This window comes from Lytechinus pictus, chromosome 7 (assembly GCF_037042905.1).
Source record: "Lytechinus pictus isolate F3 Inbred chromosome 7, Lp3.0, whole genome shotgun sequence".
Taxonomy (NCBI): domain Eukaryota; kingdom Metazoa; phylum Echinodermata; class Echinoidea; order Temnopleuroida; family Toxopneustidae; genus Lytechinus; species Lytechinus pictus.
The window spans coordinates 6,416,160-6,428,563 of record NC_087251.1 but is presented as its reverse complement, the minus strand read 5'-3'; the positions used below and the strand labels follow the sequence as shown (position 1 = coordinate 6,428,563).

The 12,404-nt window shown below is 33.1% G+C and overlaps 2 protein-coding genes across 4 annotated transcripts in view; one reads left to right on the top strand and one right to left on the bottom strand.

The window, feature by feature from the left end:
* Window positions 1-10,163, top strand: part of LOC129265084 (atypical kinase COQ8B, mitochondrial-like) — a 19,806-nt gene extending 9,643 nt beyond the window's left edge. Inside the window, exons 9-16 of one of the 2 annotated variants that reach the window (XR_010294051.1) lie at window positions 148-229; window positions 618-711; window positions 3,331-3,472; window positions 4,310-4,417; window positions 5,210-5,275; window positions 5,934-6,020; window positions 6,432-7,211; window positions 7,881-10,163. Coding sequence is in view for 1 of the 2 variants with exons in the window: in XM_054903069.2 (XP_054759044.2) it covers window positions 148-229; window positions 618-711; window positions 3,331-3,472; window positions 4,310-4,417; window positions 5,210-5,275; window positions 5,934-6,020; window positions 6,432-6,710 (858 nt within the window). In the remaining variant the exon portion in view is untranslated. Of the gene's footprint in view, window positions 1-147; window positions 230-617; window positions 712-3,330; window positions 3,473-4,309; window positions 4,418-5,209; window positions 5,276-5,933; window positions 6,021-6,431 lie in introns of both variants that reach the window. The other variant, XM_054903069.2, reaches the window with a different exon arrangement.
* Window positions 10,135-12,404, bottom strand: part of LOC129265573 (F-box/WD repeat-containing protein 7-like) — a 12,116-nt gene continuing 9,846 nt past the window's right edge. For both annotated transcript variants that reach the window (XM_064101763.1, XM_064101765.1), the window contains exon 12: window positions 10,135-12,368. In XM_064101763.1, the coding sequence (XP_063957833.1) occupies window positions 12,240-12,368 (129 nt within the window). In that variant the 3' untranslated portion in view covers window positions 10,135-12,239. The remainder of the gene's footprint in view (window positions 12,369-12,404) is intronic.

Sequence of the window (12,404 nt, the reverse complement as noted above, 5' to 3'; positions counted from 1 at the left end):
TTTTAAACTGTTTAAAACCCTTTCGAATGAAAGATGAAAATACATTGTGGAGGCGAATTTTGTTCATTTTGTAAAGTTTATGAGATAATACTGACAAATTTATATATACATGTACATCTACGTGACATTTTTATCTTATTGATGTAGTATCCTGGAGTAGCTCAAGGTATTGAGAGCGATATCAACAATCTTATGATGCTTCTTAAGATGTGGAATGTGTTACCTGAAGGTGAGATCTTATTACCACTATAGAGAATCTAGATAAAGGAATTCATTTGTTTACATAAAGCTGACCTGGTGTAAATCAGAATAACTGAATATACTGATAATGAGGCAAAAGGAGAGATGGGGAAGGAAAGGGGATGAAAGAAGAATTCTGAGATAAGTGGAAGAGAGCGTGAAGGGGGATTGAATAAAAGAAAGGGGGGAGAGAAGAAGAGAGAGGATGGGGAGAGGGAGAGGCGAGAAGAGGAAAGAAGGAGGGGAAGGGGGGATAAGGGGGTGAGTGATTTGGAAATATCATATAGTCAGTAAACAAAAGATGATGTAAAGGAAATTTAGACATGTATGTAAGTAACTATTAGAACTTAAGTTGTGTATTGTCTTGTCATTCAAAGGTTTGTATGCTGAGAGTGCAATAGAAGTTGCAAAGAAGGAGCTAGGATGGGAAGTAGATTACATCAGAGAAGCCGAGTGCTGTGAGAAATTCAGGTGAGAAGAATATGACTATATAGTAGATTATATCATAGGTGTTGCCCCCTGCAGTTATTGGTCAATTTCCAGGATATTGGACATATGTTATGTTTCTGATACATGATCAGTGACCTTGTAAGTTTAATTATTGAACAAATACAATTACATTAATTTATTGAAATTTTATTGAATTAATTGAACTTATATTGAATTAATTGTACATTTTATACACTCAAATTAATTCACATTTTTTTCAAAAACCGAACATTGTCTTTATAGAAATGATGCTACAAATTTCAGTGTACTGTCTTGTTCATGAAGGATATTTTAACTTTTAAGGATTTGGCATATGAACTTGTTAAGATGACAATTGTTTTAAGAAGAAGATGAATAGAAAAACTAGAACTGCAATCGTATCAGAATGATGTGCATGCATTGATGCCTGTGATTTAATAGAGGGCAAGAAACAGAAGGAGGTAGAGAGAAAACTGTAGATGATATACATTTTCAAAATATTAGAGGGCGCTATTTCTTAAAGGAATGGTCACTGATGCGTAAAACACAGTTGGATTATGTCAAATGATACAACTGGCAAACCCTGAAAATATGAGACCAAAATAATTAAAAACAAGGGAGTTATGGCAATTTTACTATTTTTCGACTTTGCAATAGAGGGCGCTATTTTGAAAGATTATGGTCACTGATGGATACAAAAACATTTGGCATTTTAGGGATGATACCATAAGGAAACCCTGAAAATATGACACCAAAATGTATAAAAACAAGAAAGTTAGAGCCATTTTACTATTTTCCGACTTTGCAATAGAGGGCGCTATTTATTAAGGTAATGGTCACTGATGCAAAAAAAAAAAACACGTTTGAATTATCAGGGATGGTACCCTTAGCAAACTCTGAAAATATGAAACCATAATGATTGAAAACTAGGAAGTTATGGCCATTTTACTATTTTCGACTTTTCAATTGAGGGCGCTTTTTCTTAAAGGTAATGGTCACTGATGCGTAAAAAACATGTGGATTATGAGGAATGATACAATAAGCATACCCTGAAAATATGAGACAGAAATGAATGAAAACAAGGAACTTATGGCCATTTTGATATTTCTTTAGTTTGCAATAGAGGGCACTATTTCTAAATGTAATGGTCACTGATGCGTAAAAAGAATATGGATTATGAAGGATGATATCATAGGCTAGCCCTGAAAATATAAGACCGAAATGAATGATAACAACAAAGTTATTGTCATTTTACTATTTGTTGACTTTACAATAGAGGGCGCTATTTGTAAATTTAAAGGTCACTGATGCGTAAAAATTTGTTGACTTGTGAAGGATGATACCATTAGTAAACCATGAAAATATGAGACGGAAATGAATAGACAAGGAAGTTCTGGCCATTTTACGATTTTCCTAATTTGCATTTCAATAAATATGAACATTTTGAACGTAGACTATCTTGGATTTGAGTTTAGGGCAAGAAGACGGCATTTTGAAGGGCAAGTCATATTTTTTTATATGAAAGAGCAACTCTTAAAGGAGAATGAAACTCTTGGAGCAAGTTAGCATTTGTGAAAGCAGAAAAATCAAAGAATAAGACCAACAAAATTTTGAGTAAAATAGGACTAGCAACAGAAGAGTTATGAGCATTTGAATGTCAAGATCACTAATGCTATGGAGATCCTCTCATTGGCAATGCGACCAAGATCTATGATGTCACAGATGAACAACTCTCCCCTTTTGGACGCTGAAAATATACCCCAAAACATCTCTTTTTGCTAATTCTAATCATATGACAAACGATTCATCAATGATATAATATTGTGAAACCTCTGTACTTGTCCTCTCATAAAGAGAACACCTCACCTTGTGATAGACTCTATAAAAGTGAGAATATAAGTGAAATAAGTACTAAAGTAATGAGGGAGTTTTACGTGTGTGACATCACAGATCTTGGTCGCATTGCCAATAGGAGGATCTACATGGCATTAGTGATCTCAATATTCAAATGCTCATAACTTTCTTATTGTTCATTCAATCTTCCTCAAACTTTCAACAATATGTTTCTTTGATTTTTCTCTTTGATATGGATTCAGCTGGTTTCAGGGGTTTCATTCTCCTTTAAACAATCAACTGCAATTTGTTAGAAGTCTGTAGCCTGCAGGATACGGGAGTTAGGACGGGATTAGGAATGGTATGCAAATGGACTTGAAATTTACAAAATGGCGCCTGGATGGTCATGCATGAGTGATTTTGTAAAATGGAAGACAGGGGGGCACAACTAGGGATGCTGGACAACATGTCTACCAAATTTGGATGAATTTGGATGAGGGACGGAGCCAGGACAGAGCTAACAAAAACTACTTGTTAAATGAATGGGATTTTGTGGAAGAAGCAGACAGAAGAAGACGACGACGGAATAGGAATACGGAACAACAACAATGCAAAGATTGACCTCTTCATGTAAAATGGATACCAATCATGACAATTATGTCATTCCCTCTAATGAAAGATTTCATGTGATTCTCAAACTATTCTGATGTGGTTGTAAAAGGCTAAAATGCATTCATAGGATTGATTTATGATGTTAACCACATGATTTATTTTTGCTACTATATATAGGAAACTGATAGAAGGAGATCCAATCTTTATGGTTCCAAAGGTTATTCCTGAACTTTCAACAAAAGAGGTCATCACAACAGAACTAGTAGATGGAATATCATTAGAGAAAGCTGAAGATTTGAGTCAAGAGCGAAGGAATGAGGTGAGAAAATGTCTTTGAATGGAATGTTTCCTCGTTTTGCTCTTAATGACTATATGACTTGTACTGTTATATACAATAAGATTTCATTTTTGTTTCCTTGCTTTCTTTCAATAATCAGATCATATGTGAGAATGGAATAGCTGAAAATTGTCATATTTAAGTTTGACTTACTGTTTAATCATACCCAAAGGTCTATTGATGGTATAACTTTTTTTTAAATTATTGAGTGAATTGCAAAACTTTCTGTTCAATGTGAAATTTTGAACAAATTGCAGTCAATTCTGTGACATCCCTGCTGTAGAGAGTAACCTTTGCACAGATTTCAGGTTTCTTACAATTTATCCACCAATTGATACTTAAATTCATGTTTTGGGTATTAATATTGCTTAGTTCCATTATTATTATTGATATTATAATGAGCTGATAGTTTAATATAACAATACATCATTAATATCATCATCATCAGCTTTTACATCATCATTATCATCTTCATCAATAATATTGAATATCATTATCATCATCATCAAGCATCAAAATTATCATCATTATCATTATCAATAATATTGAATATCATTATCATCATCATCATCTTCATCATCGTCATCTTCATGTACTGATCAAGATTGAACCTTTTTGGGAGAAAATCTGTTAATGATGAAGTTCTTCAGTACGAGTCTCCTAATATATATTTTTTTACTCGCAAACATATTCCATGGTTGCCTACATTACAAGTATTTGTATTTAGCTTCCAGTGTATTTCAATACAGTTCAGTTGTACATGTACATCAGTATGAGAATTTAAAATGGTTGATCTTATTATCTGTCTCTCCCCTTCAGATATGTGTTCATATTTTGAGGTTGTGTTTGATTGAACTGTTTGAGTGGAGATTTATGCAGACTGATCCTAACTGGTCAAACTTCCTCTTCAATGAAGATACAGGAAAGGTAAAAATGAGAGAAAACTCTCATTTCATTAAAATAGGTTCTGTGGAATATTTGGATATGCAGTATTAAAACAAAATTGAGGCATGTTGATTACAGCCCTCTTCTAATCCTCTTAGAATACAAAAGTAACACACAATTTGAGAAAAATAATTCCTTCTGAAATGAGTGCATACTAGGAATGAGTGTGTGAATTATATTTGAAAGTAAATGATATTTTAACCATTCATTTTAAGAAATTATTTTATTCAATTTTCAGTAGAGAAGTATTTGTAAGGATATGCTTGCTTGTCTTGAATATATTTTATTGAATTAAGCTTGAGTATTATGTAGATGTACTTCAATTCTGATATATACTTCCATGAAATTGGTCAGCGTTGGGGGAACAGACTGCTCAAAGTAATTTAAATGTTGGAGGAGAGAGAAGGAAAAAATGTCTGCCATAACGCTAGCCAATGGCATAGCCTTCCCTTTGACACAGCTAAAGTTGCACTTACAGACAGAACTTAGATTTGGATGTTTCATGGAAGGACTTGTCAGACATTTTACCAGAAAAAGGTCTGTTTTATCCGACTGTTACCATAGTGACAGTGCGTCCCAGCTAAATTAAAGTCAAGGGAAGTTGTAAGATCCAACAACTTGTCAGAAAAAATATATATTAAACGCTCCCCCTTGATGGATTATCTAGTCATGTAAGCAAATAATCTAGATATCATCTAAACATGAGGTATGAGGTCTTGTAGCCCTATTGATGGTTAATGATTTTGTTATTTTATTTTACTTATTGTTTTGTAGATAACTCTGCTAGATTTTGGTGCATCAAGATACTATGACAAGTCATTTGTGGATACTTACATAAAGGTGAGTGAATTGTATTCAGAAGTGTTGTGTAACCATTTTATCCATATTTTTAAGCAGTTTAGTTACTTCAGCTGAAGGATTGTTTTTTACATTCATTATATCAGACGTTTATCCCAACTGTTAATCTAACAACCCTTATTGTTGAAAAATAGATCCAAATCTTATTGCATTACATGTACTTAGTATTACCCTAGCCATTGGATCCTGGCATTCCTGCCCACAATGTATGTACTTTCTCCACTCCCTGGGGAGCATTCCAACAAGACTTCCAAGACTAAATTGCTAGGCATACTATATAGGTTATCGCATCCTCTCAGGTACCCAGTTAGCTCCTTGGTGGAGAGTGGCTGAGTGTAGATTGACACCTTGCCAAAGGATGCTAGACCGTGGTGGGATTCAAACACACGACCCTCTGATTACATAGCAAGAGTGAGAACCGCTACACCACAATGCATAAACTGAAAGTTATTTGAGATGAGGAAGATGCTTTATTTAAAAAAAAAAATTGGTGAGGTGTGTTCAGATGTTCCGTATTTAATATGCCTACATAAAGTGAAAAGTGTAGAAAATTATTGCTGAACAGTTAATCAGGTTTTCAAAGGTGTTATGATATATCTTTAGAAGTTATTTTGGAGATTATGTTTTTGTTATATATCAGGTGATCCATGGTGCAGCATGTGGGGATAGAGAAGAAGTGTTGGTAAATTCACAAAAGCTTCAATTCTTGACTGGTTATGAATCAAAGGTGAGTCTATCAATCAATATTTTATCACATTTTTACAAGATTTACTTCTACTAGTAAAAGAATTTGTATTGAAGATTTACACAATATCAAAAATTTCAACAATTTGTTTATTGATCAATGAAATTAATAAGAGAGGTAATGAAGTCCAAGCAAATTTTCATGAATCATGATGAACATCACAAAATGTGCAATTATTAACTGAAAATTTGTATTTGAAAGCTTGCTCATTATTCAGCTACTCAGAGCCTTTTATAATGTAGAACTTTGTTAGCTTGATGGTTACACAGGGGTAAATAATTTTTGTATAACTTTAAGCCTACTTTCAAGGTATAATTATTTCCCATAATCTGTAAAATGTCCTACCAACATCATATTGTCATAATCGGCTCTCTGTCTCATATCATTTCCCAGGCAATGGAAAATGCCCATGTAGATGCAGTCATGATCCTTGGTGAGCCATTCAGATCTTCAGAGCCGTTTGATTTCTCCACGCAGGATACAACTAAGCGTATCCATGACCTAGTCCCTGTCATGCTTCGAGGTAGATTGACTCCACCTCCGGAAGAAAGCTACTCACTACATCGGAAGATGGCTGGTTCTTTCCTACTCTGTACCAAACTTAGAGCTAAGATTTCTTGTAAAGACTTGTTTGATGACATCTATAACAGATACCAGTTTGATAAGGAATGAATGTTTCTGGACAGCTTTGCTGAGAGTGGAAATTTTACTTGTAATATACAAGGAATATATGCAAGTCAACAAAAAATTGAATTTCATAAATTAGGAAGTTTCTATTGATAAACTCTACCAAGTAGTACAGGAGATGCTAGAACTTATCCGATGGCAAATAGGCCTATTGATTAAAGTCAATCTCTTGAATCCTTTTTTGAAGCTCACCAGTCCAGCATTTTTTAAAGGAATCCCTAACCCATCTGATTATTATGAGAAGTTTCAATGTCAGATCCAGTCCAATAGGATGTGATAGACAGTGAATCAAACTCAAATAAGAGTTCAGATTTATTGAGCTAAATACTTGCAATTGTTTCATTGGAAATAATGAATGCTTCTTGACTCCTTGTTTTGAACTCTAATAACAACTGCAGGAACTACATTGAGCTCTTTTTTAGGATAGATTTCAATTTCCCTCTTTTATCACTCTCATCTTGGGTTTGCGATCCAGCATTTTATGTGGTACTTATTTATTTTTCCTAACTCAAATGTATTTTCATTTAAAGGTCAAGTCCACCCCAGAAAAATGTTGATTTGAATCAATAGAGAAAAATCAGACAAACATTAATGCTGAAAATTTCATCAAAATCGGATGTAAAATAAGAAAGTTATGACATTTTAAAGTTTCGCTTATTTTTCAAAAAATAGTTATAAGCGCAATTTAGTCACATGCAAAGGAGAGAATCGATGTTCCTCACTCACCATTTCTTTCTTTTTTATTGTTTGAATTATACAATATTTCAATTTTTACAAATGTGACAAGAAGGACCAATTTAACTGAACCATAAAATGTTGAACAAAAGTAATTCCACATGTTCAGGGAGAAATAAAACTTTGTTTCACAGGACAATAAGGAAAAAATTAGAATATTTCATATTTCATATAATAAAATACAAAAGAAATAGTGACGTCATCAGTTCCCTCATTTGCATACCGATCGGGATGGGCAGATAACTATATTCTGAAATCAAGCGAAACTTAAAAATGTCATAACTTTCTTATTTTTCATCAGATTTTGATGAAATTTTTAGTGTTATGCTAATTGGATTTTTCTCTTTTTATTCAAATAAACTTTTTGTTGGGGTGGACTTGTCCTTTAAGTGTAGCAAGTGTAGGTTGCATTCTTGCCAGGAGGCATTGATGAGATGGGACTTGAATCATTGATCTTTTGATAGTCTGTCAATGACTTCTCCCAGGGATCTGTTGCAAAAGACTGTTTACATGAATCAGGGGTGTGAGAGTTCAGATTTTTATCTGATTTCAGATTTTTTTTTCCAGCTTAATTTCAGCTTATTTTTGGCCTTCCTCTGTACAAAAAGTATGGGAGCTCTTTCTATTTCAGACTTTTTCAACACTCTTCAGCTTTTTTCAGATCTTTTTATTTGTGACCACTCACACCCCTGATGAATGGTAACTGCAATGGAAAATTTTCATTTTAATTAGCTTTTGAAGGATTTAACCATGGATGGTAGATAGAATTGATGACAACTTTACTTACTGATCAGTTTTCTGTAACAGGGCTGGGGTAAAGGCAAATATCGTAGAATCATTCTTTATGGTACAGATATCAGTTTAATGAAGTATGAAGTCACTATTTAATTTATCCAATGAATGACTATAATGTTCAGTATTATTTAGCTTATACCAAAAACCCTTTTGACCATTCAATCTGATATTGAATGATACAGGTTTTACTTGGCTTGTGTAGTTTGTAAGTCAACATTTGAAAGAATGAGAAAAAAGAATACTTAAGATATTACATATACATGTATGTATATCCCTGTATTTTATTGGTTTTATCTTATATTTTGATACCTATATATTACTGTATGAAGATTTAATATTTTTTGTCACTAAATTTCATTAATTGTAGAAGAAAAAAAGATTTTTTTTTCAAGTTGATAAAGTGTGCCATAATGCTACACAGGTGTAGCATTTTGAGAATTGTATATCTTCACTGCGGTGATTCAGTGCTCGCATAACTGAGGTGAGTATAGAAAAATCTTTCTTTTCATTATAATGTGAACAAGTGTGTGATATAAAAGTGTACCTTAGTCGTAATCCGATTAAACGATTATTAACAATTTCTAGTTGAATTTAATATCATCAAGTGTAAATAATAATTTAAAAAATACCATATCTATGAATGAAGATGGTATGGTTTGGACTCACATCCATATCCCTGTCAGCATGGTCATTTACTTTGGACCTAGTATAGTGGGTCAACATATTTTAAATGAATCAAGATCTTTAGGAAATACCTTCTGTGACCTTCTCTGTCATCTGCTGGAGAAAGGTTAATGGATTTTTGAAAATTATTTACAGTTCTGCTCAAAAGTTATGGAACCTATTACAAAATGCACTTCTTCATGCCGATTGTTGAATGTAGACATCACTACAATGTCCGGCGAGAAACAAACTTTATTGAATGTAATATTTTATCGCCCGACTTCACAGTTTATTATTTAAGACATGGGCAGAACTCGAACACTTCGAATATGTTCATTTTCTGGTGAGTTTCATTAACTTTTGAGCACCACTGTATATTATGCTATGCACTATTAATATGGAATGATGTATGAAAATAAGATTTCAGGGTTATGGAAAGATGAGATTGCATGTCTGATTCTCATGTTTATGTATCTTTCTGCATAATTTTCTATTCCTGTTTTTCACTTATATTCTGTTTTTTTCTAGGCATAGTTTGTATACCTCACTTTTTAGACTAAAAGGGCATTTTTATTGGGCATAATTATTGAGGCCACAAGGTAACTTTGTTCATATTGATGTAGATTTCATTACCTACATAATATGAAGTCAATATAGGCAAATTTGGCGTAAATGGTGTTTTTGATTGTATACTTCATGCCAGAAAGATTTATTTTGCAATGTTTTAGACTTACAGGTCATAAGGTATCTATGAACATAATGCAGGATTATACTGGATTGGAAACATCAAGGACAGGACATTATTTAGGAATTGTGATTCATTAGATTATGCTCATGAGGAGGGAAAATATGAATTGGATTTTTAACATCAAGTCAATAAAAAAAAGGATTTCAGAACTGAAAAACCATGCATTTTCATGGTATTGTCAAAGTGACAAGGTTCATATTGATGTAGATGACATTACCTCATACTGGGTTGATCATGTACTGAAAATTGTTCAGAATTTGTGACTTGTCTTATTCTATTTTTGTGAACATTCAATATACTTGATTTTATGAATTAAATTGTTTTCATTTTTTAAACGTTATTATGTTAAAATAAACATGTTTGTCAATTTATTAGAGATAATGCAATATCAATATGTAAAGAACTGTAAATGTAAAGAATCTTCCATATATAAGTTATGTAATGCTGATAATGTTTGATGAAAAGAGGTGAATAAACAGTGTTCTACAATGAATTAACTTCTTAATGTTACGAAGGCTTTTATTTGTCATATGTCAATTATATTCTGTATTATAGAAATATGCATTCCCTACATTCCCTATTACCTGTATTATAGAAATATGGATTGATTCCCTATTACCCTTTCCTCCCAATAATTACTTTTATTGCACTCAACATATACTTTCTTCATTCCAAAATATTACCACGGCTTAAACAGAGCAGCTTTAAAATACTCTTTGTCCTAGTTTACTTACTTGGAAAGAGTCTGCACAATATGGATGAAGTAGAATAAAGATCTTTTATTAAAAGGCAGCAAATGAAGTTTGAAGACTTGTAGTTACTGAACTTTACAAAATGGATGGAATCAGTTAAAAAAGACAAGAATTCAGCAAAATATACAATAAAATAACAACTCACATCGGTTTCAGCATGTACATGTATCATGAAACTAGACATTCAAGACATTTGAATACACAGCAAAACTTTCCATAGTATATATGAGACACAATTCAGTGTATGTAAAAAAAAGTCACATGACATGCTCCAATATTTATTCTTTTATGAATTAATTTTCTTTGACATTTTGTATCTCCTGTTTAGAAAATGCCGTTAATGCCTTCTTGAAAATTAAATCCCAAATGCTAAAAACTGAAAAATTACATTTTATTCGAAGAGCACAAATTCCATCAAGTCCACCCCAACAAAAAGTTGATTTCTGATAACGAAAAAAATCAAGTAAGCATAGTACTGAAAATTTCAACAATATTAGATGTAAAATAAGGTCATGACATTAAAAAATTTCGTTTATTTTTCTCACTTATATTTTCAGTTTTATACACTAGACAGTGAGAGAGTCGATGATGTCATTCACTCACATTTACTTTGGCATTTTAATGTTTCTTTTTTTGCAGATATGAAAATAAAGACACTCAATCGATTCAGTTAGGTTACATTGGCAATTTCACGATATCAGGGAGAAATCAAATTCAGTTTCACATTATAACAAGAAAATTATAATATTACATAACATTTATATTCGTGATAAAATACAAAGAAAGAGTGAGTGGGTATCACCATCAGTTCCCTCTATTGAATACTGGCCATGATGTGCATACAACTATTTGTGAAATTAAGTGAAATGTTAAAATGTAACTTTCTTATTTTACATCCAGTTTTGTTAAAAAATTTTGCATTTACCCCATCTGATTTTTCTTTCTTAATCCAAATAAACTTATAGTTTTTTTTTAAATATGGAGTGTGAATCTAACATCTTCATGGAACATGCATAAATATATTGTCTGTCATGTACATAGTGTTAAACACAGCAAACATAACAAAGAAACTTTACAAGGAACAACGGCAGCATAGTACAAACAAAAAGTTGTCTGCATAAGGACTCTAGCATCTGGCAGGAATGATAATTTTCTGAAAGGGGTATGCACTCCTGTATATTGTGATACAAGGACGTGCCAGGAATAATGTATGGTCGTCAATCAATAATTCAGGTTGGTTACTTATCAAAGAGCTGTTATCATCATCCGGGCCGCTTAACGGGGGGAGGGGGCCACTTTCCAAAACAGTGTACAAAAATGTAAAAATTACCATATGATTGGGATTTTTTGCATGGTCAGACCCCCCCCTCCCGTTCCTCAGCACCTGATCATCATCAAATAATTCCTCCATTATCCGATGAAAAATGGTCTTCAAGTAACTAAGGAGGGTTCCAGAGCCATGAGCTATTTCCGCCATCAAATAGAGGAAGAATGTGGTATGTTGTAATATAAATGGTCTCTGAGCGTTTTAGGATGGTCACAAAATCGGGAGGAGTTTCCATAAACGTATTCCAATAAAGGACAAATATTAATGCTGATTACTCCATCATCCTATAAAAAATAGTCTACCAGTAGTTATGGACAGTTCCAAGAACTGTTTCCTTCACCATCATAAAATAAAGGAAGAATGTTGATTGATCTATCAACAGACTATGAAGGATGGTCTTTCTTTAGCGAAGGGTGGTCACGAGTCCATCAACTGTTTCCTCCAAAATCAAAGAGAGGAACAAATCATAACACATCAATCTTCTGATGGCTGTTCTACCAGTAGCTAAAGATAGTCACTGATCCAGGAGCTTCTGGTGATGCTATTATTATCTTAGTATCGCTTGTCCACATCAGATGAAGCAAGCTAGGGTTTCTATGGACCACATTAAGGAGTCTTCCATCCTGATTGAATAAACAAACATCATTCCTAAAATAAGG